The 27500-nt window shown below is 38.8% G+C and overlaps 2 protein-coding genes across 15 annotated transcripts in view; one reads left to right on the plus strand and one right to left on the minus strand.

The window, feature by feature from the left end:
- Positions 1–6417, plus strand: part of LOC119575269 (ran-binding protein 3-like) — a 50522-nt gene extending 44105 nt beyond the window's left edge. For 2 of the 4 annotated variants that reach the window (XM_037922785.1, XM_037922783.1), the window contains 8 exons: positions 23–344; positions 2833–2899; positions 3987–4091; positions 4259–4336; positions 4488–4643; positions 4852–5004; positions 5131–5226; positions 5347–6417. In XM_037922785.1, coding sequence (XP_037778713.1) covers positions 23–344; positions 2833–2899; positions 3987–4091; positions 4259–4336; positions 4488–4643; positions 4852–5004; positions 5131–5226; positions 5347–5493 — 1124 coding nt within the window. In that variant the 3' untranslated portion in view covers positions 5494–6417. The remainder of the gene's footprint in view (positions 1–22; positions 345–2832; positions 2900–3986; positions 4092–4258; positions 4337–4487; positions 4644–4851; positions 5005–5130; positions 5227–5346) is intronic. The other 2 variants (XM_037922786.1, XM_037922784.1) reach the window with 1 other exon arrangement.
- Positions 6418–6935: 518 nt separating this feature from the next.
- LOC119575273 (FAD synthase-like) overlaps positions 6936–27500 on the minus strand; it is a 27492-nt gene continuing 6927 nt past the window's right edge. For 5 of the 11 annotated variants that reach the window (XM_037922799.1, XM_037922797.1, XM_037922800.1 and 2 more), the window contains 8 exons: positions 18234–18440; positions 16395–16555; positions 13365–13478; positions 12773–12885; positions 11709–11804; positions 10349–10490; positions 9073–9194; positions 8129–8826 (listed from right to left, as the gene is read on the minus strand). In XM_037922799.1, coding sequence (XP_037778727.1) covers positions 8691–8826; positions 9073–9194; positions 10349–10490; positions 11709–11804; positions 12773–12885; positions 13365–13478; positions 16395–16555; positions 18234–18440 — 1091 coding nt within the window. In that variant the 3' untranslated portion in view covers positions 8129–8690. Of the gene's footprint in view, positions 8827–9072; positions 9195–10348; positions 10491–11708; positions 11805–12772; positions 12886–13364; positions 13479–16394; positions 16556–18233; positions 18441–27500 lie in introns of all 11 variants that reach the window. The other 6 variants (XM_037922794.1, XM_037922801.1, XM_037922802.1 and 3 more) reach the window with 3 other exon arrangements.

The raw sequence follows: 27500 nt of genomic DNA on the forward strand, positions 1-27500 counted from the left end.
CTTAAAACCACTGACTTTCCAGCTGGGGCTGATTCTGATGATAAGGCCGATTCTGCCGCTGGGCTAGAAGAAGGAAGCAGCGAAGAGCCCACCCCCTCTCTGAGTGGCAGTCAGGATGTCTCCTCCTCAACCTCTGGGGCCTCAAGAAGCCCGCAAGTCGAACAGTCTAGGGCGAGAGATACGCCCATGGAGGAAAAGTCAAGCCCATCAGCCTCTTTGTCTCACACTTGCACTAATAATTCTGATAGCAGCAGTGGCACGAGCAATACAAACAGCAGTAGCAACACCAGTAATTCAAGATCCCTGTTCGTTCCTCTCGCTAGGAATGGAGAAGGCAGTGATAGGTAAGTGTTGATTTGAGTATCTAGAAAATTGTTCAGATCCAGCTGCTCTCAAGGTATTCAGGAGTTGTTCATTTATTTGCACCCATCTTGCACACTATCATTGATTTACAGACTGGTAGTCTTGTATATCTATTTTCTGTATGGTATACAATATCATAATATGTGCTATAATCGATAGCACATCTAAAAAAGATTATCACTCTTTGTACACTTTCTGTCCATTACATTTTTCTTTCATTTTTCTTTGTTCACTTTCTTTTTCATACACTGATTTTCCCCAAATGTAATGACATCAAATTACTTGGTGGTTAATCCATATCCATTGGCCCCTCGGAGGCTTCCTAGAAAAATATCTTGTGTTGTTTGTAGATTGTCTACAATGTTTCCATTACAGAGAGTGAGTTGAGAGAGTAAGAAAAGATAGGTAACTGGGAAGTGTATGTATGTGTGGGTGTCTTTTCGTATGGTTGGGTGGATGTGGGAATGCTATTGCATGCTGTAGTGTTATTTATATTTTTTGTAATAAAGATTATATGTCACTTGTTTTAGTTTGTTAAAAAATGTCTGTTCAATGAAATTCTATGTAAATGTGAGTATTATAGCATTTAAGCAGGGATTTTGTTGACAAGAAATGGCAAGAATTCTCTTATATGATCAAGATTCTCTCTTTGTTTTCTTATTCAAGGTTTTGTATTATTTAGCAAAATACTTCATCTTCCTTCACAAAGCAAGACATGTATTGTTACCTTAGTAACAACATTGCTATTGTAACCTATGATGTGAGTGTAAACAGAGCATTCAAAGGCATTGGTAACTTTGTCTTTGATTTATATTTATAGAAAAGCAGAAAACAGAAAATTTTGAAGCAGCTCTTCCTGGTACAATAGAAATATATATATATATATATATATATATATATATATATATATATATATATATATATATATATATATATATTTAATTTATTTATTTTAAAAATGATATTGTTATAACATTCATGGTTTACTTCACAGTTTTTGAATTAAGTTTGTTATGATCACTTGAAATGAGAAACGGTTTTGTATAAGTAATCAGAGACAGAAGTTATTGCTTAGAACAATTTTTTAACCATTTTTTCACACATAGGAGTCTTATATCCAGATACTACAAGTCTTAATGTATGGGGGGTTAGTAAAAATTGAGATTCATACTACCACCATATTTTTACAGCTAGTCACAACCACATATGAAATGCTTTGTCAGCTCTAAAGATTCTGAAGCTAGAAATTAGCAGTTGCCAGCTGATTAAACTGGGGTTACATAGGCCTCATGTAACTCTCTGGCCAGACCTAGGCACACTATCTGAAAAGGAAGGGAAAATATATGTACACAACAAGGATCTATAATTTGAGAGCATCTTGAATTTTATCCCTTATTATCATGCAGGTATAGCATTTTTAAAAAGCTGTATAAATGCATATTGAATGTTGATAAAAAAAAAAAAAAAAAAAAAGAATCTCTAATAATAAGAGAAATACTTATATGAGACAATGAGTTTCATGTTTCATATAGGGGATCAGTTATTTTATTAATACAACTAGAAATGATTGTTAATGAACATTAACATTATTTTACATGCTGAACTAATAGGTCAAGAAATTAGGAGAATATAAAGGCCATTGCACTTCACATTGCTGGTTATGTTTTGAAGTCGGGAATGTAAATGCAATGTAACCTATATGGGAAGCTAAGGAACTGGATGTTGTTAAGGAACCAGGTCTGAGTCTGTGTATTGGAACCTGTGGGTAGTGTGAATTGCACTCTGCAGTTCAGAGCTGTTCACACTGCTTCAGTCATAACACAAAATGCCTGGAGTGAGGTATTTGTGTTATAATACATATATATGTGTGTATAGTATTTAATAATGCTGCACATGTATGTATTTCGTGTAATTTACAAGGTAGTATGTATATGACTGCAAATGATTTGGAATGTTATTTCTTGAGAGCTTGTCTTGTCATTTTAAGAAGAATTCTTGGTCAGCAAACCCCTGATTCAGATGCTACTGACTGGATTAAAAAAAAAAATCCTCTGAAGAGGAGTAGTAGGGAGTTGGGAGAACCTGGTGCCATTCAGCAGTGCAGTGTGTAATCAAGATGATTATGGAAAGCCATTTTGTTTAATATGTAATATGTACACCAAGGAATGTAAGTGTTAGATACAGAAACCTTCCACTCTGCAGAAAATGGTGAGCACAGTTTTGCTCTGAAACCATGTAACCCAGTCAGAGGACTCCGGTACCAATAATCTTCCATGTAATGTTCAGGAAAAAATGTAAATAGATTTTAGGCCCATCAAAAATGAATCATGCTTAGGGTATTACTTAAACTATTGTGTCAGGTTTATAGGATATTTCTAGGGAGTATACATATTGTTAGTTAGATCATGATATTGTAAAATAGGTAGCTGTAGATAGCAATAGAAATAATTTTTGGTCTTCTCCCCACAGTTCCCTCAGTCCAAGCATATCAAGGAATAGCTTCATCTTTGGGCAGAATCTGCAGTCTAAAGTGGTGGTGAGTTTTATTCCTGGTATATTGATGATCTCTCTTCACAAGGGTGAAATTTAATTCAATCCTTACTATGTTTTATATCTACATATATATATTTATTTATTTATGTATTTGTCCCATGTCATGATGTAGGCAGTGTAGTTTTATATGTATTACTATTTATAGTATGTTTTGTAAAGCTAATGTGGGGAATGATAACTCAGATTGAGGTATGATTAGCACTGACAGATGGTGTGAGTTGGTCACTCATTGATCCCTTGTCTTCGCCATTGTTTATTTTGCTTGAGTATCATAACGAGTGTAATACCTGGCATCCCCTCCTTTCTCTCCATTCCCTTCCCTTACTCTCTGCTGTCTAGGAGCCCAGTCTGTGCGTGGGCAGTAGTCTCCCGTTTCTGTAGAATGAGATGGGTCTTCTCTCTTGTGCACCTTTGAGGCTTCTTAGGAGACTTGACTTGGTTTAGAATAGTCTTGAGTCCTCATTCCAGTGCATTCTTCTTTTCAGCTGGTTGTGTGTATGTAAACTACGCATAATTTGAGGCTGTTTGAATGATAATACTAAAGGTTTTAGTTAGATTTTTTTTGTTCAGAAAAAGTTGATATATCAGCAATAACTGGTTTGACAAAAATAAAAGAAAAGGTTGTCAGGTGATTGTGAGTTTACAAAAATACCTTAAGTGAAACAAAGGAATGGAGGTTCAGAGAATAATACTAAGCTTGTGTTGCAGCTTAGTTTTGTATTTATTTATTTTTTTTTTATTATTTTTTTTTTCCAAATACTGATTTCTTCCTTTCTGTAGTTAATTCTATTTTAGTGTCCTTACCAATTCTATCTTGACAGTTGTCTTGTATCCTACCTTTCTTTTCCTCTCTCTCATTTCCTGCTAATTTTTTGTTGTTGCTTTCTTATCCCTAGCATTCTCTGATTTTCCTTTTCCCCCTTTGTTCTTCTCCACGGCATTCTGATCACCATCATGGTCACTCATTACCAACTTACTGCTAAGCATCAGTATCATTCCTCATTATCCATTTTACCTTCAAATTGTGAAGGTTTTTGTGCGAGTTTTCAGAAAGCATGTTCTCTCTTCAGGCAGGAGACAGTTCAGTCACATCCTCCTCAGACTCGGCTGCCACCACCAATGGGGAGAACCAGACAGGAAACCTCTTTTCAGATGCCGCTTCTGAAATATCACGTGTAAGTTTGTCCTTTTTCTTTGATTTTCTATTTTGATTGGTTTTCTGTGAGGGATTCTTACTTGTGGGATTATTTTTGCTATTCAAGAAGGAATTGTATAATGAATATCAGGAGGATAGCCATCTATATCTATTTTTTTTTTTTACGTTTTTTCCCTCTTTTTACAGGTACCCGAATCAGCTGCAACAAATGGGAGGATGACTACTGGGAATCTTTTTTCTGATGCAGCCTCTGAAATATCGCTGGTATGTTTGTACACTTAGTTTGTCGCCAGTGAATTTGATAGGTGTCTTTGCTATGATTTTGATTGGAAAAAGTATATGCACACCTTGCTATAAGTTTCAGTCAGGTAATGAATTCAGGCTTTGAAGATAGATTTTATTACTGATTTCATAGCCTGCCTTTCAGCCAAGAGAAGATAGTTTGTGGAACAGCAGGCAGTCGCTGGCAGAATCATCTAGGGAATTGACGGAAAAGGAGAATAGTCAGAAACGCAAGTTTGACCAGGTTGAGGTCATCACTGGGGAGGAAAGCGAGTCAAATGTATTGCAGGTGGGTATCTCAATAAGGTTGTGTATGAATGAAACAGTAGCATTTAGCAATATCATTTATGTTAATCCCTCTGCAGAGAAAATTATTTTTGTAGGGGTTCTGCATCATTAGGAAAGGAAAAAATAAAAAAATAAATAAATTGAAGATACAGATGCATAGTAAAAATACTTAAAATTTTTTTTATCTTGATTTCAATTTGTCTGAACAGATGAACTGCAAGCTTTATGCATGGGTTAGTGGATCTTGGCAAGAGCGAGGTCGTGGCATTCTTCGGTTAAATGACTGGGATGCTGGACAAGAAATACATTCCCGTTTAGTCATTCGAACACAAGGAACACTTACAGTCATGTTAAACACTAAGGTAATTAATTGAACAGTAAGCAGTCTTTTGAATCTGAATATTGTGAAACATACTGATTTGGAGAGAGTATATTTTCGTTATTTGAAATTACATATGAGTTATGCTCTTATATCCATCTCATCACAGGTTTGGTCAGATATGTCTGTAGAAAGAGCGAGCAGCAAAAGTGTCAGGTTCACGGCACTAGATGCAGATGGTCAACCAAAAATATTCCTTGCAATGGTAAGCCACCAATTGTTTTGATAGTGCTTGTTATGTTGATGTTAAACTTATTTTTCATGGTATTGCTTTATGCTCTAGTTATTTATGAATGGAATAATAGTTTATGTTTATCCTTCCCAGGGAAGTCCCAAGGATGTGGACCTGCTATACACTTCCCTGGAGTGGCGTGTTGCAGCTTCACGCTCTCAGACCAATGAGGAAGCACAGGCGGACAGTGTGAAAAAGCCTAAAAAGGAAGAAGGGGGAGCTGAATCTTTGACTTCTTAAACATATATATAGCTATACATTTTGTCAGTGACCAAAAACTTGTGACAAATATTGAATAAATGAAAGTGTGATTTCTTGAAATACTTTCAAAATGCAATCTAGTAGTGAACAAGAATTATGCTGTTGAAAGCAAGTACTATCTTGTCTGAGAACTAAGCAAGCAAAGGGATAGATGTTCTTAACAAAAAGGAAAGAAAATGCAGTTGAACATTACATTCATCTATCCAGAAGAAATTACTGGATATTTGGAGAGGCGAGATGAAAAGGCAAGAACCAACTTAAGGGCAGAAAATGTCACTGCTTTTTTTTTTTTTTTTTTTTTCTTATTAAGTGTTAATGAATTTGATCATACTTATGTGGTATTTAAATCTTCATTCAAACTCATTAGTGTATGCAGGATAATGTACATGAATTTTTTTTCCAACAAAATACTATAATGGATGCCAGTCCAAGGTTTGATTTTGCAGATCACACAACTTTGCTAAACAGAGAAGGCATTTAGTGGATATGAAGTAACGCATATCGTTTTTTTTATCACTTCATTTTATATATACAGTATATCAGTTCCAGGGCAGATTTATTTTTCCTTTTTTCTTTTTTCTTTTTTTTTTTCTATCTTTCTTTCTTTCTCTTCCATCAGCAGCAGCTATGAGTTGTCTTGGTATCAGAAACTGTAATGAGGAAATTGCATATGAAGGAAAATATTTAAATAAACACTTGAGTGTCATAGACTGTTGCTAGTGTGATGGAAAATTGGCAGTCACTAGACGGAAGGGATAGAAAGACAAAATGGTTGAAGCCGAGGGTGCCACGGTGATGTGGAATGACATGTAGTGGAAGGACTACACATAAATAATGGACTTGTGTTCTTGGTCATATTGACCACAAATTTCAAAAATGGAAAATAAATCCAAAATTTTGTAATAAATTTTTATTATCCTGTCTAAAATGTTGAAAATCAGTGGGGGGGGGGGAAAAAAGCACTTGTTCTGACAACAATTCAGAGCAAGGTACCTCAATCTCAACAAGAAATCCTCCTGAAAGATGTAAATATGAGTAGTTTCTTAGACTTCCTATTAAATCATGACCTTCAGGTTGGTATCTCATTCCCCAAACTTCAAGGGTTGTACACTTGTCTCCCTAGAACATGCCTTTGTTTATAAGTCTTCAATAATTTTTAAGATATCCTTTATAAAATGTCCCTTCCTCCTTGTACCTTTCTGATTCCTTTTCACTTTCATCCTGCTTACTGAATAGTATGTAATGTGTGCCAAAATAATAATCACCTGAAATGCACAAATGTAAACCAAAATGTAAATGTACTACAGAAACCTAAAAATGGAACATTTATTTGCATACCTTGTTATCTAACCAGTGATTTATTAGTCCATCAATCTTTCCCTTATTTCTGAAACATTCTAGGGGATAAAGAAGTGACTGCAATAAATTCTTGCAATTTTATTGGACTCCGCTTATTCCACACTCCTGTGACCGCAGCTTCCTATTTAAATATGGTAAACATGTATTTCCTTTGGATAGGCCCTTCGTAAGGTACCTCAGCTTGTTAAATTATATATCGGTGGGCTGTCTAGCTAATCCTCTATGAATCTCTTTACCATGGTCTATTTTGCTTAAAGTTTCCTCACTTTGCATATTTAAAAAGAAAAGCAAATATTCCATATAGTACTCCCAAGTAATAGTCAACAATTTTTTTAAATTAGAGGATTTTTCACATATTCCCCTTGTATGAAGTAACAATTCATTCTAAATTAACTAACCACAAAATTAAGTCATTATGTTTAACATCCAAGTGGAGCCACAGTTTCACAAGACAGCAGATAATGAAATGAATCACTGTAGTTGTAATGTCAAGAATATCTACAAGCATGGAATTAAGTGTTCATGTAAAGCTATTTGAATGCTTGCATTTAAATTAGTTTGATTTGCATGTCATATAATAAGACATTTTTTCCTGTTGAATATATGACAAAACAGGTACAATGGTATTCAGAAAGTCTTCACTTCCTAAAGACTTATGAAGGTAGAATGTAATACATTTTTTCTGAACGAATAATTAGTGAACAGCACCCATTCAAATATGTTGAGTAAGTGGCAAGGATTCCTTAGGATACAAGTTGTATACATTATATTTCAGATATTTATATATATTTTTGTTCCTTACTAATCAACACAACTGACTCCTGTGCCCAAATGAAAAGAAAATCCCCAAACACAAAATATACAGAAGTAACATCAAAGACTTGCAACCGTGAGAAATTTAATGAAAGTAAATTCCACAATTACTTAAATAATCACAACTCTAAAAGTACCTTATAATCTGTAAAAATTCTATTGGTACAATACACATGATTCTATATGATTGTATTTTCTGTAAAGTACTGATAAGGATTCAATTAACATTTCAAGAAAGTTTAATATTAATCTTTACATGGAATGGGAAAAAAAAAAAAAAATAAATAAATTGTTACTGCAATTGTGTACAGTAAATTTCTGCTAAGGTCATTAACAAATAATATAATTCATAGAAAGAATCTTGCTATGAGACCTATAAAAGTTTATGCATTTAAGGGTAGATGAAAATAAGTAAATATATCATTTAAAAGAAATACCTCCATATTGATCAATTTCCTTTATTTATTTATCATATAACTGACCAAATTTGAAGGACTTACGATATTTACAGTATAAATAAACCCAACCTACACCAATATGCAAACAAGCATACTCCTTTTATCTTAATATCTTACTACTTTCATTCTATCTATTTATCTTTAAATATTTTTTCCCTCTCTCTTTTGCTACCTTTCTTTTTCATTTTTTTCTTTTCTCTTTTTTTGCCTGACTCTTTCCCGTCAGTCAATGCTTACTAACATTTCTACATCACTCAACTTCACAAATTTTTAAAACAATAATCTTCATTATTATTATTATAATCAAAGAAAGCCCTGGATGCGTATAAAAAGAAACCTGTGCTGGATTCATGTTGAACAAATTGCATATAAAACAACAAAGGGAAGAACTGTATTACCTGAAGAAGCAATACAGCAAAGAAGTCAACATATTTGTATGTTTTCTAGTCCTTGGTTTTATTTACAATAAGGAAGCCTGTACTTTTACATCCATGGCTCTGGTTGTGGCTATTTATTTATATAGATGCTTAAACAGCGCACTTTATACTATGTCCTGCCAGCACGTTCTAAAGCCATGTCTTTCAGGAAGTAAGCAGGATAATGGTGTTCCTTCTTATCTTCTCCACTGTACTTCAGGTGTGGGTTCTTGATCGTGTTGTGTATCCCTCCAAGTGAAGTGTACCTGCGAATAATTGATAATTTGCAGAACACATATATACAACTGATATATTACTGTAAATAATTTTGCTGACTGGTATATTATCTGAGACAAACTTGAATCACAATTTGCATCAATTTTATTTATATTTCATGAAAATAGAAATTAAATCTGAAATGCATTTTTGAATGCAAAAACTAACAGAGGCTCAAATAGACAACTGACAATTTTAACATTATATGGTTAAAATTTTCTTCTTGAATGATTTACCCATGATCATAAAGGGTGCAGTACTGGACAGACAGTGTTCTCAGGAAAGTCCACACTGTCTGGTAATTCCAATCCAGAATAGGAGAAACACGCATGAACTGAGGCCAGCCTTCATCAGTCATCTGCGGGACCAAAAAAAAGGTTTAGTTTTTCGGTCAATAAAGGTTCCAACAGAGAGGGGGGGGAAAAAAAGTACAAAAACTTCTCTAGATACATTTATAAATTGCATGTTAAAGTAAAAGAAAAAAGAAAAAGAGGGAAAGAAAATTAACACATACTTAGTACATTAACTGGTTAATGCTACCAAGAGCAATGCACTAAGAGGGAAATGGACACTGCCATCAGAGTAATAAACAACACAGGGGAGAGGGGGGGGGGTCTGCTCCCCTTGTCTTGGGAATAAATAGAAGGTAGGAAAGGTTAGGTTTGGATTTTGGGTTTGCATCTCTGGAGGGTGAACTACTCTCGGTAACAAATACCCATTAACTAGCCACTAAATATTTCTTGTTGAATGTCTAAACAATAGCATCAATTTTTGTTGCTTTTTTTTATTGTTATATATGAGCCCCTCATAATGATCAAGAAAAAAATATTTACACTCATTTTATAAAGACTAAGGTACTCAATGTTCATTAAAGTTTCATTTTATTGTGTATTGACACATACTTTGTACATTAACCATAAAATAACATTTCAAGTGTCTTGAACAATATTTTTCAATTTTAGTTGAAACTTCTTTCACCTTCATATATGAGGCCATCATTAAAAAAAAAAAAAGATTCTCAGGTTCATTAAAGTTTCTGGTTAATGTTACCGAGAGCTATGCACAGAGATAGAGGGAAATGGACACTGCCATCTTATAGAGCATAAGAAATAAGAGTAACAAGTAACACAGTTATAGATGCAGCGGCCTCATATTTTCAGCAAAATGACAAAAATATCTGCTGCATATCACCACTCAGACTAAGTCAACAACTCTCTCACACAACCACAGTTCTTAATGTGTTGTGTTTTGTTTGTTTTTGTTTAACTAGGCACAAAGTGCTAATAAAGGAGGGGTTACAGGGGGGTTTGCCCCCCTGTCTAGGGAATAAAAGTAGGAAAGGTTAGGTCTGGATTTTGGGTTCACATGATATCCTGGTTTTAGGACTTTGTATCTGGAGGGTGCATTGCTCTCGGTAACAAATACCATGTTTCCTATTACTGTGTAGTGTTCGGTAAAAACAGCAATGTTTTTACAACACATTCTCCAAATCATAAAAAATGAGAGATTTACCTGGAATGGCTGGAGTGTTTTGGAGTAGGGATCTGTCCATCGGGTACCCATCAAAATTGCTTTCACTTTTGGTTCTTTCTTTGTCAGTTCCTCAAGGCCTTTCTTGATAGGTCCTTCTATCCTCCATAGTGTTACATTATACCTGAAGAGCAGAAACAAACCGTGATGATATCTTTAACTCAGTACTGCTCACATGCCATGCTCACTGAGTTTAGTTTGTTAATTGTCTTTACACAAAGGTGGCTCTACAAGTCACACTGGTGGCTCCACAAATAATTAGATACAAAGGAGTCAATTACTATTATAAACTATCTCACCTGTTTACACATTTCATTGACTTTTGGAAATATTCTCTTTTGTCTTATATTACTATTAGTAATATTAATGACATTATAATAACTATAATGTCTATGATTAAAAATAACATCAATATTGATAGCATTAGTAAACAATTTTTTTTTGCTGAAAACAACCTGAAATCAAGTGAGGTCACAATTTGTACTAATTGACTCCTTGGTGGCTGACCACTTGTGGAGCCATTTATGTACAGACATTTTCACAAAGGAAAATTGAAGTAAACGGTACTTTTTCCTAGCAGCACTAGGTTAAAAAAGTCCTGTACATAGAATGCAGTTGGTTTTAACTGAAAATTCAATGGACAGATTGATACTGCTGCTATTTGCAAACAACCATATAAACTACAACAAAGAAAGGCTATCTATGGACAATTTGGAATGTATATAGCTTTATCATCTAGCTGTATGAAGATTATACATGAGCTAAAAGCACATTACTATGAGTGGTAGCATGACTTACAATAACATATTAAATACTATAATCCAGAAATAGATAGCTTTAATGTGTTACAACCTGATTTACCTTGCCTCCCTGACATGAGGATTTTCCCCTGAAAAAATTCTCAGACTACGACAATAAGATGACAACGTCCCTGCTGAAATTCCTTGACCCAATGGCAACAGGAAAATGAATGTCTACTGTGGGTTTGCTTTTGTGAAATGTGTATCCATAGGAGTCAATTAGTCACTAACATGACCTCACCAGATTTTCCCTTTCTTGAGTTTCTATTTTTTTTTTTTTTTATATAATGCTATGAATTTCCATGGTGTTATTACTGTTGTTGGCATAATTATAATTCTGTTTGTAATAATACTAATGGCAATAAAAATAATAAAGGAAAATGGTAAACTAGTGAGAAGTAGGACCAGTAATTAGGTGATTAAGCACTTGCAGAGTCATCTGTGTGTAAATACAATTAATAAACTAAACTCAGTGGGCATGGTATAGTAGTACTTGCCATTCCCAACAGCAGTCAGAGAATTAGTTTCAACTGTACACTCACCTTTTGACCATCTGATCAATAAAGACTTCCACTTCATCAAAAGGCGTGCTGCAGGTGATATAGACTGCCTGGATAGATGGGGTGTTTTCTGGGTATCTGTGGAACAACACTACTTCAGCATCAAACATATGAAAACGTTGTCATAGTAGAAACAAGTTGAAAATGTGACGTTTCAAACTTGTCATGAGTTCCCCATCAGGTAGAAAAAAAAATATATTTAGGTTACTGTATTTGTGTAGGAGTCATCATATACTTAAATAATTTCTCCATAGCATAGCAGAACAAGTTAATAAGTAAATGGTGTCCTGTCTACCAATAGGTAACCATTTCAACATTTTTGCATACCCTCCTTTGCTGATTGTTAATTTCTTTTGTTTGAAAACCATTTCAAAGTGCAATCCATGAGGGAAAAATGTAATTGCTTATTTTTTTAAGGATACATTGTTTATGAAATATAAAGCAAATTGAAATGAAAGGAGAGATGAATAGACAACACAAAAAAGAATCAGTTCACAATAAATAATAATCATAGTGGGAAAATTGTCTTGAACAGAATTGTGTAGCAGTGTTTTCTAAGAAAAATGAGCTATGAACAAGTGAAATAATTTTTCCAGAAAAGAAATGAGAACAATAATCATTGAAAAATAAAGATATGCTGGTAGTTTCCTGTTAAATAACATTGGAAGCCATGAACAGTGAAAAAATTGTCCAGAATAGAACAGCTTTCTAAGTAAATTAGATATGAATGGATGTATTTTTTTAAACAAAAGGAAGGGGAGCAAAAAAGTTTTTTTATTTTTCCTTTTTTGAAGTATGCCACTGAAATTTCTATTAAATTACATTATAAATAACACGACTGCCTTGGCTGCTGGCGCATGAAAAACTGGAGTCTTATAATATCTTATTCTTTCACTGTCTAGATGGTGTTGCTGGGGTGCATATGACAAACCTCAAAAAATCTGATTATGAAGGTAGACAATATTAAATTTTCTATAAAAATCATTTTTGCAATAACTAGGCCCATGTAACGTCTTTTAATCACATACTCAGTAATTCATTCTTACCTGTGAAGCAGTACTCCATGCAATAGATGCAAGATGACTGTGCAGTCCTTGCCTCCATTGAAGCTTATGCAGATCTCGTCAGTGGAATACCGATCCAGACATTCTTCTAGAATCTACATTTGAACATATAAAGCGTCAATTATTTAAAACAATTGGTCTTAAGGGAATATCTACCTTAATAGACTTAGAAAAACGAAATTCAACAAATTAATACGTTTATGTTATATTAACATGTTTGTAAAATCAAGAGAAATTAAAATAGTTTGAAAAAGCTGAAATGAGACATCAAATTTGCTAATTTGTGTAAAATGTTTTCACTTTTAAATGCAGTCCTTTAATGATTAACTATGTATATGTAGTATGATGCTTCAAAGATAAGACTATTCCAGGTCATCTCATATAAATTCTGAAAAATTGGGCTTTTTGAAAAAACAATTCCAAAACATTTTCCAAAACCTGATGCCAAGAATATAATAGCAAACTTTATCAATCAAAATCACCAAATCATGTTCTAAATTTCGACATATCTGACCAATATGAGTTACGTACACAATGTCCAGAACAAGAATTTACAGCATGACCAAACACCCACCTTCACAGCACTAGCGATGGGTCCAGAGAGGTGGGGTTCCCCTCGTAGGGCGATGATGTCATAAATCCTTCTCCCTGCATGGCTAATGCTGTTGATATCGAAGTCAACGATGACCTGCGGATTTCGAAACTGTAGTCTAACTTTCAATAAATCTAGTTTTTATATTATGCGTTTTTTCTTCCATAGTATCTGCACAGAAGATTGTTGTTCCATTCATCATGGACCCTACGGTTAAAAGAAATCTTCTCTAGTTCCTGTTTGCCTCCTTCCCTGATATGGTACCTGCTTTTTCGTGCCTACGAGGATTCTGTCATCGCCATGGGCCGACGGAAGAACCAACTTCGATTCCTCCGTGACTGCCTTGAGGAGCAGGTGCTCCCTTCCTCGATCTTTAATGTACTGAATCATTCAGAGGAAGGATCTCCCTTTCCGGACTATGCACGTTCTAAACTCCTTGAATGTATTCGCACTGGCAGGAGGGATGTCGAGCATGCCTTCTACCGTTCATGAGTACGTTCGGACTTCCTGAAGGAGCGGCTCCCCAGACATATCTTCCAGCTCATATCTGACGTTGCTCATGGTTCTTCCCAGTCCCTCTCTACTACCCATGGCCGTTCTCTCCCAGAAACTCTCCATCCTCACCGCCTGCAGTCCTTGGTCCCGCTTCTTCCTCACCGATGCTATCACCAACCTATCTTCCCTGTCCTTGACCCCTCACCAGCTACAACTTGGCTTCGGTCTTTCCTTTGCTCTCCGCCCTCACCCCTTTACCTCCATCGACATCATTTCATCCTTTGACCGTTTCATCTCTTCTCACAGGAACTCTGCCTGATGTCTCTCCCCCGTGGTGCTTTCATCCCGGCCCTCGAATCTCCTCCATCCTAACCCTTCCATTCCCAGGCGTTACCGTGAGGCCCTTCAAAGCCTGCGCAGGGATGATGTCACCATTTTGCCTTCCGACAAGGGCAACTCGGTGGTGGTCCTCGACACTGCCTCTTACCTGCAGAAGGCCTGTTGGATGACACCTCTACCTATGCACCTCTGACCAACGACCCCGTGAACGCACTGCTGCTACCTTCCACCGCCGCCTGAAAGAGATATAGGGCTGTTTTCCGGAGGCGAATCTCTACCAGAGGTTCAAGGTCATCAACCCTCGACGAATTCATTTCTATGGGCTTACTAAAACCCATAAGCCGACCGTGCCTCTGTGCCCCATCATCATCTCACGGGGATCTGTGACGCACCCTGTTGCGGCCTGGCTGGCGAAGTCTTTCACTCCCCTTCTTGGTACTCTCTCCTGCTCACCTCCGCCACTTTCAGGACCGTGGAGTATCACTGGCGATCATGAGCTTGGATGTTGACTCCCTGTTCACCAAGGTCCCGCTTGATGACGTCCTCGCTTTCCTTCTGAGGAGGCTCCCCGCGGAGGATCCTCGTCTCCCTCTGCCACCGCCGTCTTCCTCCAGCTGATTCATCTGTGTGTGGAGTCTAATTCCTTTTCCTTTGAGGGTCGCTTCTACTCTCAGACGTTCGGTGTTGCCATGGGCTCTCCCCTCTCTCCAGTCTTGGCAAACCTGTTCATGGAATTCTTCGAGTCTGAGCTTCTCTCCATCTCCCTTCGTTCGTCGGTCTGGTTAAGGTATGTAGACGACGCCTTTGCCCTCCGGTCCCATGACCCTGCCCTGTTCTCGGATTTCCTGAAGCAGCTGAACTCTCTCTCCTTTCATCCGTTTCAAGACGGAATTGGAGGTTGACAACACGCTCCCTTTCTTGGACACCCTAGTCCATCGTTCTGCTGACCACTTCTCCATATAGAGGAAGCCTATGCATAGTGGTATGTACATACACTTCTCATACCATCCTCTCCATGTAAAGAGAGGTGTTGCCACCTTGCTGGTCCTCCGTGCTCTCCGCATCTGTGACCCCCAGTACCTGGATGGAGAGATCGACTTCTTGTGTCGCTCATTCTCCAAACTGGGCTACCCTGGTCATGTTCTCGACGTCGCGTTATCCAGGGCACGGCGTACCTTCTACCACGATGCCCCTCCTAAAAAGACTCCTCACCTGCCCGTCCTCAGCCTGCCCTACACTGAGATCTGCTCTCTCCGTCGCCCTCTTCACCCTCTCAACTGCAGGATGATCTTTCGCTAGGTGAACACCCTCCGTCGCAACCTGGTCCATACCAGCTACCTCGAAGGTGGGCAGCTATGCTGTTCCTTGTTCCTTGTGCTTCCTGCGATAAGCAGTACTTTGGCGAAACAGGCGTCTGTCTCAATAAACGTCTGTGTCAACATAAGTAAGCTGTATCTAGGGGACACAACAACGCCCTCTTGCCATCAGATGGACTGTCCAGCGGCGCGGATTGTCTTTCCTTCAGCTCATGTCCACGCCCGCAGACTGGTGGAATCCTCCCTTATAAAGCTGCTGCCTAATTTCAACTTGAATAGCGACTTTTCTCCTGCTGATAGTCTCCTCGCTTCCCACATCCTCTGTCTTTTCCCGTATGCCGGCCGCCTGGCGCATAGTCCGCCCGATCCTCCGACCTGATGTGAACTCCCTTTGCTTCGATTCATCAGTCCCCACCTGCCCCGGGTTACCAAGTTGCTTCTCCTCTCTCTTTTATACCCCCTTCATTCCTCTTCAGACCCGAAGATGGAATCCAGGTGGATTTCGAAACTGTAGTCTCACTTTCAATAAATCCAGTTTTTACATTGTGTGATTTTCTTCCATACATACACACGCACACACACACATACAATCTATATATATCAATAAATGGGGATGACACTAACGGGGCACACAACCGTTTCCACCCTTCGCTTCAAGCCACTGCGGCAAGGTCAATACAAATACTTATAAAGACCTTGCACCAGAGTTCCTCATGACGCCACGAAGGTCCTCGGCCTATCTCCTCGCGACAGATCGGCTCAAGCGACCCAAGCCACGATCTCCTAAGTCGTCCCACGTGCGAGAAACGGGCTCTAACGCCGGTCTTACGTCTACCTTACAAATTTAAAAAGTGCAACTCGCCTCGTCGCTAAAGGAAGACCTCAGGTACTCCTCGGCCTCCAGCAGCTCGGACTCGGACTCGCTCTGCAGGGAGACTCGAGTGCGGTAGTACCTGTTGTTCACTTCGGGGTAAGACCCAACCGTCACCGCCGGGCTGTGGCTCACCAGATCGTTCAGCTTCCCTGGGAACACGGGAGGAGGAGGATAAAATTGGAGAAAATAAGGAGAAATACACATGTATGTACATATATGCTGCCATACGTACATGCATATACTTATTCATCTATATCTGTCTATATTTGACCATCTACGTTTGTATGAATGTATCTCTGTATCTATCTGTTTCTATCTATCTATCTGTTTCTATCTATCTATCTGTTTCTATCTATCTATCTCTTTCTATCTATCTATCTCTTTCTATCTATCTATCTCTTTCTATCTATCTATCTCTTTCTATCTATCTATCTTTTCTATCTATCTATCTCTTTCTATCTATCTATCTCTTTCTATCTATCTATCTCTTTCTATCTATCTATCTCTTTCTATTTATCTATCTGTTTCTATCTATCTATCTGTTTCTATATCTATCGTTTATCTCTCTTTCTATCTATCTATCTGTTCTATCTATCTATCTTTCATCTATCTATTCTATACTTTTCTATCTATCTATCTGTTTCATCTATCTATCTTTTCTATTATCTATCTGTTTCTATTATCTATCCTATCTGTTTCTCTTATCTATCTATCTTTCTATCTATCATCATCTATCTATCTCTTTCTATCTATCTATCTCTTTCTATCTATCTATCTCTTTCTATCTATCTATCTCTTTATATCTATCTATCTCTTTTTCTATCTATCTCTTATCTATCTATCTTATCTCTTCTCTATCTATCTATCTTATCTATCTCTATCTATCTATCTCTTTCTATCTATTTCTATCTATCTTCTTATATCTATCTATCTCTTTCTTACTATTATCTTATCTATCTACTTATCTATCTATCTACTCTTCTATCTATCTATCTCTTTATCTATCTATCTCTTTCTATCTATCTATCTCTTTCTAATCATCTTTCTATCTATCTATCTCTTTTATCTATCTATCTTCTTATCTCTTTCTATACATCTTCATCTATCATCTCTTTATCTATCTATCTTCATCTTCTACTTCATCTCTATCTCTTTCTATCTATCTATCTGTTTCACTATCTATCTTCTTTCTATCTATCTATCTTTTTCTATCTATCTATCTGTGTCTATCTGTCTATCTGTTTATCTATATCTAGCTATCTATTTCTCTATATCTATCTGTTCTATCTATCTATCTTTTCTATCTATCTATCTGTTTCTATCTATCTTCTGTTTCTATCTATCTATCTGTTTCTATTATCTATCTGTTTCTATCTATCTATCTGTTTCTATCTATCTATCTGTTTCTATCTATCTATCTGTTTCTATCTATCTATCTGTTTATATCTATCTATCTGTTTATATCTATCTATCTATCTGTTTATATCTATCTATCTGTTTATATCTATCTATCTGTTTATATCTATCTATCTGTTTATATCTATCTATCTGTTTATATCTATCTATTGTTTATCTACCTATCCATAAATTTATCTATATACCTCTCAATCAATCAATCAACCAGCCAATCTACCTATATTTCTATAAATCTACCTGCTCACCTATCTGTCTGTCTAATCTCTCTCTCTCTCATATATATATATATATATATATATATATATATATATATATATATATATATATATATATATATATATTAGTTTATCAATCTCTATGTAAACATCTACATACCAATCAATCCACCCATCTCTCACAGCACCGCCCTACCCGTCAGATTATTTTCGTCCTCCGACAGGAAGATGTCCCTGACGTGGAACTTGGTATCGGGGCTGTAGAAGAGCTTCTCCAGGTAGTGGAAGTCGCGCTCCAGGTAGGCCGGGATGCCGGGGAACATGTACACGTTCTTCAGCGACACCAGTGGGAATTTGCACACGAGGACGTCGCTCTCGTCGCGGAGGTAGTGTAGCACCGCGCCTGGGGAGGGAGAGTTGGGTGAGGCAGTGCGTAGGAGAGTCTGGGGGGAGGGAGGGAGGGAGGGAGGGAGGGAGGAGGAGGAGGGAGGGAGGAGAGAGAGAGAAAGAGAAAGAGAGAGAGAAAGAGAAGAAGAGAGAGAAAGAGAAATAGAGAGAGAAAGAGAAAAGAGAGAGAAAGAGAAAAGAGAGAGAAAGAGAAAAGAGAGAGAAAGAGAAAAGAGAGAGAAAGAGAAAAGAGAGAGAAAGAGAAATAGAGAGAGAAAGAAAAGAGAGAGAAAGAGAAATAGAGAGAGAAATAGAAATAGAGAGAGAAAGAGAGCTAGAGAGGGAAAAGAAATAGAGAGAAGAAAATAGAGAGAGAAAGAGAAATAGAGAAGAAGAAGAGAAGAGAAATAGAGAGAAAAGAAAGAGAAGAAAGAGAAATAGAGAGAGAAAGAGAAATAGAGAGAGAAAGAGAAATAGAGAGAGAAAGAAAAGAGAGAGAAAGAGAATAAGAGAGAAAGGAAATAGAGAAGAAGAGAAAGAAGAGAGGAAAGAAGAAAAGAAAAAAGAGAAAGAAAGAGAAGAAAGAAATAGAGAGAGAAAGAGAAAGAGAAGGAGAAAGAGAGAGAGAGAAAAGAGAAAGAGAGAGAGAAAGAGAAAGAGAGAGAGAAAGAGAAAGAGAAGAGAAAGAGAAAGATAGAGAGAGAAAGAGAAATAGAGAGAGAAAGAGAAATAGAGAGAGAAAGAGAAAGAGAGAAAAGAGAAATAGAGAAGAAAGAGAAATAGAGAGAAAGAGAAATAGAGAGAAAGAGAAATAGAGAAAAAGAGAAATAGAGAGAAAAAGAGAAAAGAGAGAGAAAGAGAAAGAGAGAAAGAGAAAGAGAGAGAGAGAAAGAGAAAGAGAGAAAGGAGAAAAAGAGAAACAGGCGGTTGTCACTGCTTGTCTATGTTCCTGATAATTCTTCAATTTTCCTCCTTATTAAAAGTAGTCTAGGAGTAAGACTTCGTACACTTACTCATAAGTATTCCAAGATTATCATAACTGATAAGTGGAGGAAAGCACTAAACACTTGCAGAAATACTCCCCATTCTTTTTCTGTTCTTTGTCACAGCGATATCTTGCCTCGGAGCCACTCTCTCCCTCACTCCCCTCGTTTCCAAAGCACCCAACTATCGCTTTGTGCTAATAACCACGCCCCGCACTGCCTCTTCTAGTGTTACTGTAGTTGGCTGATGGGCGAGGATGTTGGCACAACGTTTATTTTCTTACATTTACGAAGACACTTCTAGGTCACTAGTTTTGCTACAGTGTTGTATTTGTCAATGACTCAACCTCAGGCTTTTGTACTTGAGGTAAAGACGCTTCCTTAAAACCACCTGTTAGGTGTAGGTTTATGCTCGCGTGATTACCGAGCACAGTCTCTTGCAGCCCTAGGGGTTAACTTGCAAGCAAAGTCCAAACCCAGAGGGAGAGGGAGAGGGAGAGGGGGAGGGAGAGGGGGAGAGAGGGAGAGGGAGGGTGTGTGGGGGAGGGAGAGGAAGAAACGCCTCGCAAACACCGTGTGAGCCGTAACTGTACCAGCTGACGTGAATTGCCATCACCTAATTGCTCGACCCCCTCGCCCTGGTTACGAACCAGAAAGCTTGTGTGCTGTCCGTGGAAAGACTAGCGTCAATGGACCATCTGTTACCTGTTTCTTTGCTGACTGTCCTAATATCTCCCACAACACTTGTCTTGGTTCAAAGACTGTTAGACTGCCGCGAAGTGGGAACTTAGTGTTTGGCCTCAGGGATCCCTCAATCCCGTGGTTTATCAGAATACTGCCTCAGACGCTCCACTGGGCACAGATGTAAACCCCGCCACAGTATCAAATGATGGCAGCGAGGACCTGCTCCAACTAGAGTCCAGGGAACTCGATGTTATTCGGAAGCTGAGGGTAGAACTTGCCAGGGAGAAAAGCATCCTACATTTTTTAGAGATCACCTCTCAAACTCTGAGACGAGGAATACTGTTGTCACTGCACTGGACCTTCTAAACAATATCTCTGCTACAAGATCAAGTCTTGAAGAGATTGATGTAAGAACTATCGCTACTTTTGCTTTTTTTCAACGGCATAGGCTCATGTTTGAGCGGCCGTGGTCACAGCATGATACTTAATTGTAATTTTCATGTGATGCTCTTGGAGTGAGTACGTGGTAGGGTCCCCAGTTCCTTTCCACGGAGAGTGCCGGTGTTACCGTTTAGGTAATCATACTCTCTATTTTGGACCAGCACTGCCGTGGTGTCATACCATCTCAGTTACTAATCTGGAAAAATCGTTAATTAGTGTAACGTAGACAGTTCGCGGGCATGACGTCACAGTAGTCTGTGGGGTATGGATAGCTGTCGTGGTAGGCCTAGGCAAGGTGAAAGGTCTTTTCGAGCAGAGGAGGCCGTGACGATTGTTAAGCGGAGGTGTGGTACTCCCGAGTTGTGGGCCAAGCTAGTGTCATGTCGGCTGCTGACAATTTAGTTAGAATTATCATATATGTGGGCTGATACTGATAAGGAGCTCTACTACCGGCAGTAATCTAAGAAGAACCAGCGAGATGGAGACTTTGGAGATGGAGGCTGGTCAAGATTGTGTGAAGTGCGCGGTAACTGATATATATAAAAGCTGAAAGCAATGAACAGTGAAAAAGTGAACGTTATAGTCCAAATCTTTATACGTGTTATGCCTGTGCTCATTATTTGTGTGTGTATTATATTTCGTACAATAAAATACTAATAGTATTGCCTCTTTCAATACGACCATCAAAGACAAGTCACACTAGAACACCCGCTATGCTGAAGCTTTTCCAGCAAGCTCTCCATAAGGTCAGGGATAGGGTTTCCGTATTACAACTAGGAAAATGGGATCTCTTGTAAACTCACTGAATAATTCAACACCACTAGGAAAAGCATGGGAGGGAATAAATAGAATAAAAAATCAAAAGACGTCTAGAGTTGCTCATCCAGACCCGCAAACAAAAGCTAATGAACTTATTGACAAATATGCCATAGTGTCGAGTCACGAATCACTAAGTGAAGAATCAATTTCAAGTCTGAATGCATCTTACTCAGAGAGAAGGGATATGATTGAAGTGATGATAAAGCAAAGTGATGATTGCGATGTGCTGTTCACTCAGCTGGAGCTTGATGCCGCTCTTTCAAAAGGAAAATCCACTGCTCCTGGAAAGGATGGTGTCGCTTATGATGTAATTAGGTTGCTGAGAAATGTACCTGGTGATCCCATACTTGCATTATATAATCTGGTTTATGAGAAAGGCGTACTGCCAAACTCTTGGACAGAGAGTATCTTAATTCCAATACCAAAGCCTAACAGTTTGACTGATTATGGACCGATTTCCCTCACCAGTTGTTTACGCAAAACTTTTGAAAGGATGATATTAAATAGACTCGTGTATAGAATTAGAAACCTACTATCGAGTAATCTTTATGGATTTTTGCCAGGAAAGTGTCCAAGATTGCATTACGACCTTTCTCAACTCTCGGGGGCAACAGTTTCACTGTATTTCTGGATCTTAAATCAGCATTTGATATTGCCAATTGTCATATCTTACACGAACTGGCCAAGATGGGAATAGGAGGATATCTCCTTAGGTGGATTAGTGGATATTTTCAAAATAGAAAATCAAGTGTACCTTTTCAGGGGCACATAAGCGAACAGAAACACATGATACTGGGTACACCACAAGGCGGAGTATTAAGCCCTCTTTTGTTCAATGTGTTGATGAATACATTTATCAAACGTTATCAGGCGAAGGTCAACGGTCTTGTATTAAGTTATGCAGATGATATTCTCATTCAGACAAAAAGCTATCACGAAATGGAGAGAGCATTAACAGTTGTGTCTTCTGTATGTAATGAACTAGGATTAGTTATCTCCACAGAGAAAACGAAACTGTATAGTCACAGCAGTAAAGACAGAAACAAGTTATTTAAGTTAATTGGCATGGGTATTGAACTGGTTGAAACCTATAAATATCTAGGAGTTATGGTTCCTCATAAGCCAGAACATGTTGAATGCTTAAATCAGAAATGCAGGAGTAGACTGGCTGCCTTGAGGGCGGTTGCCGGCAACAATGTCACGTCTGGAGCAAATATTAGAATTGTAAGGTTAATGTACACTGCATATATACGACCACTGGTAGATTATGTTGCTCCAGTATTAATCACTCAATCAAGTAGATCGATTAGAAAGTTAGAAATCATGCAGAATATAGCCTTAAGAATTATACTTGGCTGTGCAAGAACAACAAAGGTGGTAAATATGAGGAAAGAGCTGGGAGTACCGAGTATCCAGCAAGGGATAATCGAAATTAATTCTATGATAGCTTTAAAATTATTAAGATCACCAAATAACAATCGGGCGAAAGAAGCTCTACAAACATTCCTTCACACCGGGAGACATAAATCTGCTTGGGTAATAATAAAAAAAAAAAACATGCAAAGATATCAAAATATGGTGACTGACTGACTTTTCTGAAGGCATTAAACACAAACATTCTGTGCCACCATGGGATATAAGATACTTTGATACGATCAAAGCAAATGTCCCCCCAAGAATGTAATTGAAAATAATGTGTTCCTATAAATTAAGGCAAAAAATGACGTTTTGAACCATATTCATAACTAAGAAAGATTGCTCTATCAAGCAGGTGATATACACTGATGGTTCGGTAATACCCCAGGAGGGTATGTCAGGCCATGCTGCTGTTATACACAGTAACAATTGGCAAATTCATAAAGTTGGCATCAGACTCAACAACTGGGCATAGATTCTTCAGGCTGAGCTATTTGCTTTACTCGTTGCTCTTAAAGCATCTGATCAAACAAAAACTAATACACTTATTGTAACGGACTCCCTTTCTTCATTATATGCACTAAACTCACTTAAAAATGATGCCACGGGCCTTGTTTGTACAGCAAGATACAGACTAAATTGACTTCATCGTAAGGGCGTTAACATTAAATTGCTTTGGATACCATCTCGCATCGACATCAAGCTCCATGATGTGGCTGATAACTTATCAGAGTCATCAGCCCTACAAGCAATTATTGAGTATAATATAGGAGTAACACCTAGCCATGTTCACAGCATGTTAAAGCAAAAACTTTCTTCGAAGGCTGATAATGAACGTGACGCAGAAATAGGAATTAGCAGACCAATACCATATCATATATATATATATATATATATATATATATATATATATATATATATATATATATATATATACATATAATGAAATGTAAAAAACGAAACATATTTACGGAATAACTAATAAGGTAACAAGAAAAATGGATGTGGTTACTGCTAGGTTACGGTTGGGGTATAAATATTATTGGGAATGTAATATTTCCCACAGAGTTGAGGACACTGAATCACTGCTCACACCCTTGAACACTATGTACTGTTATGCCCGCTAATTGAAGAATATCGAGACAGGGATGGCCATGAAACTATATATACTGTCATTAATGATTTCATTGAAAATGGTAAACTTCAAGACATCCTTAAATAGTACAGTTCATTCGCCTGTAATAGATAGTTATATTTTACATGATAATTTTTGTAAAACGTGTTATATATATTCATATAATTGTACTCCTTGAAATGCATGATCTGTTTTTTATCAATATTCTGTAAACTACTTCCATGTATTTGATAATGTACTTCAAATGATACCACTGTATAAAACAATTAGGCATAGTTCCTATGCCTTTTCAAATATGTACAACTGTATATTATATTGAATAAACTTTTCAAAATCAAATCTCGTTTAAAACGGTGTCTTAACTATGCCGGCAAACCCTCACTGTAACCAACATCTTTACACTTGGGCTGGCTTGCCCACCCAGTGGCTAGGTAGGCAATCGAAGTGAAGTTCCTTGCCCAAGGGAACAACGCGCCGGTCGGTGACTCGAACCCTCGAACTCAGATTGCCGTCGTTTCAGTCTGGAGTCCGATGCTCTAACCACTCGGCTACCACGGCCTTAATAACGGTAGGTTCATGTTTGAGCCGCCGTGGTCACTGCATATTTAATTGTAGTTTTCATGTTGTGATGATATTGGAGTGAGTACGTGGTAGGGTCCCCAGTTCCTTTCCACGGAGAGTGCCGGTGTTACCTTTTTAGGTAATCATTCTCTCTATTTTATCCGGTCTTGGGACCAGCACTGACTTGGGTTGGCTTGGCCACCCAGTGGCTAGGTAGGCAATCGAGGTGAAGTTCCTTGCCCAAGGAACTTCATCGTATCTAGGTTCGATTTACCTAAAATTAGGTGAATCAGCGCGTGTGCTCACATACGCGCGTGCTAGGGGACACAAAATTGACGAAGAGTGGAGCAGATACTAACAGTAGCACAGCATCCTGGTGGGCATCAGGGAAACCTCCCATATTTCAGTCCATCCCCTCTGAAGTCTCATCTAAACCTAACCACATATCTGAGACCCTGACTTCTGAATCCCCATCAGTTGGGACCGACCCTTCATTTGTTCACCCGAGACAACAGGAACTCAAAAGGAATGAGCTACGCAGAGGAAACACCTACTCACTGAAACTCTCAAGGTAATTCTGTTCCACCCCCTCCCTCACCTTGTTAACGAGTCGGGAGTACTGTCGTAGTGCAAACGCACGGGTCACACAGATACCAACTGTTTGAGAAGAAACGGGTTTCTGTGCTCTGGGCATACTGTCCAAAAGTGTCGCACTCACATAGAGGAGCGGCAAGAATAATTATTTAAGAATCTCGACAGGCAAAAAAACGCCTTACTTGATCAGACATTGTCGGATTTTTACTTCTGTGCCTCTTCCTCTATACAGAGATAGTTGGGCTACAGTACCAGGCCAAACGGCTAGTACACCACAGCCTTTCCTGCTTCACCCCGGCCACACACAAACAAATTATCAATTGACTTGCGTTAACCACCCAGGCCCTTAGAAAAATGGGAGCCAATGACAACATTACCATAATTTCCGCTAATATCAGGGTTAACCAGATAACCTTACTCACAACCATGTGAATTCACACACTTCTGATATTATTGCATGTGTGGAAACCTTCCTAAATAAATCTGTCCCGGACAATTTTGGCCAGATATGTGATTACACAAGGTGTTATCGACGTGATGGGAAGCGCGGAACTTCTGATGGTGTCGCAGTATGCTTTCACTAGTCTATTCATCTCCTTAATAGACGTCCCTCTCCCAGATCACCTAGAGATAATGTTCTTCAAGGTATGGACCCAGCACCAAAGCTCAATCTTGATATGTGTTTGTTATCGTCCACAATGGCAAGTGATCCCACCGACTTTCCACAGAGCCACATGGATGACCTACCGCAACAGCACTCTTGTGATCAAGTCGTTATTGTAGGTGATATTGAATCAACACCTAACTGCAAGATCCATTGAAGAGCTACTGACAGTGTTGGATTAGCAAAGGTAGACTTTCCTACACACATTTCTGGCTCTTCCCTCGACCCTGTCAGCAGCAATCTGCCAGAAGCTTTTATAACCTGTCGTCAACTCAGTACCGTGGGCTCATCAGACCACTTCGCAGTCCTGTGTGTGATTGACATCTGTACTCCACTGACACGCACCAATTGGTTATGGGGTAGTGCAGACACGCCTTGTCCCTCTATCCTCACTGGTGATGTGGATGAACAAATTCATGCATTTACAGAAACCCTTCTCAACCACACACACACAAAAAGTTCCTTGTCATTCCAACACAGTCAAACCTCGCGACCAGCCGTAGTTTGGTTTTCACTGCAGAGTGGCTGCTGATGAAAAGAATCGTACTTAGAGGCGCGACATTAGACGCCCGACTCTAGATAACAAGCGGCTTTACCGGCAAATCTATTCCAATATGAGCCAGGTGGACTCAGCAAAGATGGCAAGTAGACCTATGAAGTAAGCTCAGTGGCCAGTCTGTGGGTAGTAGGTCTTGATTGGGCACCTTCAAACAGCAACAGGGCTTTGCTCCTGATGACAGCATACCGCCACTACAAAAATGCGAAAAAAGTTGACCCTAAGAAAGTCCTGGGCCCTGAGATTACATCAGCCCCCATGTCCTTAAAAAATGTGCATCTCACCTGGCTGCACCTCTTACCAGTATTTTTCAGAGATGTCTAACCTCTGGAAAGTGGCCATCCCTCTGGAAGGAGGCAAGGGTGGTGGTCATTCACAAAAAAGGCACGAGAATAGCTCCCAAGGACTACAGACCCACCTCCCTCTTCTCAGTTCTTGGCAAGATATTTGAATCCATCACAGCTGACAAAGTTACATCATTCCTTGCCTCTCGGCATCTGCTCAGCAACAAGCAATTCCGTTTTCGCACAAACTGATCTGCAGCTGATTTACTACTCCACATGACCACCACTTGGCCTTTGTCCACGGCAAGGACACTTTCGTCATAGCGCTCGACATTGCAGGGGCATTTGACAGGGCACCACGGCCTCGCCGCCAAACTCAACAGCGTGGGAGTGCGCGGCGACCTCCTCCACCTTCCACAAGACTACCTGAGAGGTAGATCCCTTAGAGTAGCAGTGAACGATCGCACCTCGGAGGAAAACCCGATAGGCGCCAGTGTTCCGTTAGGTAGTGTCCTCTGTCCACTCCCCTGGAGCATTTTTTTTTTAATAACCTGCTCCGCCTTGTCCCAGAGGCACATACCTATGCTGATGACTGCACCCTTACTTCCCCTGTGACAGTGGCGATCATGCTACCGTCGCACACATGAACCAAGTTCTTCAAACCATCGTCTCATGGGAAAGACCCTGCAAGTCGATTTAGGCCCAGATAAAAACACGACTAATTCTTATACCTCGACGTCACCACATCCCTGATTCACTTTCTCCCACCGTTCTGTTCGAAGTGAGAGAACTGCCACTCCAGTCATCCATCACCATCCTGGGTGTTAGAAGTCAATGATGCCCCGACTTTCACTAATCCCCTTCGTAATGTTGCCAAGAGAGCCGCGTGGAGACTGAGCTGTGCGCGGCGCATCTCTCCCCTTCTGGAGGCCCGGGGCA

This window comes from Penaeus monodon, chromosome 7, assembly GCF_015228065.2.
Source record: "Penaeus monodon isolate SGIC_2016 chromosome 7, NSTDA_Pmon_1, whole genome shotgun sequence".
NCBI lineage: Eukaryota > Metazoa > Arthropoda > Malacostraca > Decapoda > Penaeidae > Penaeus > Penaeus monodon.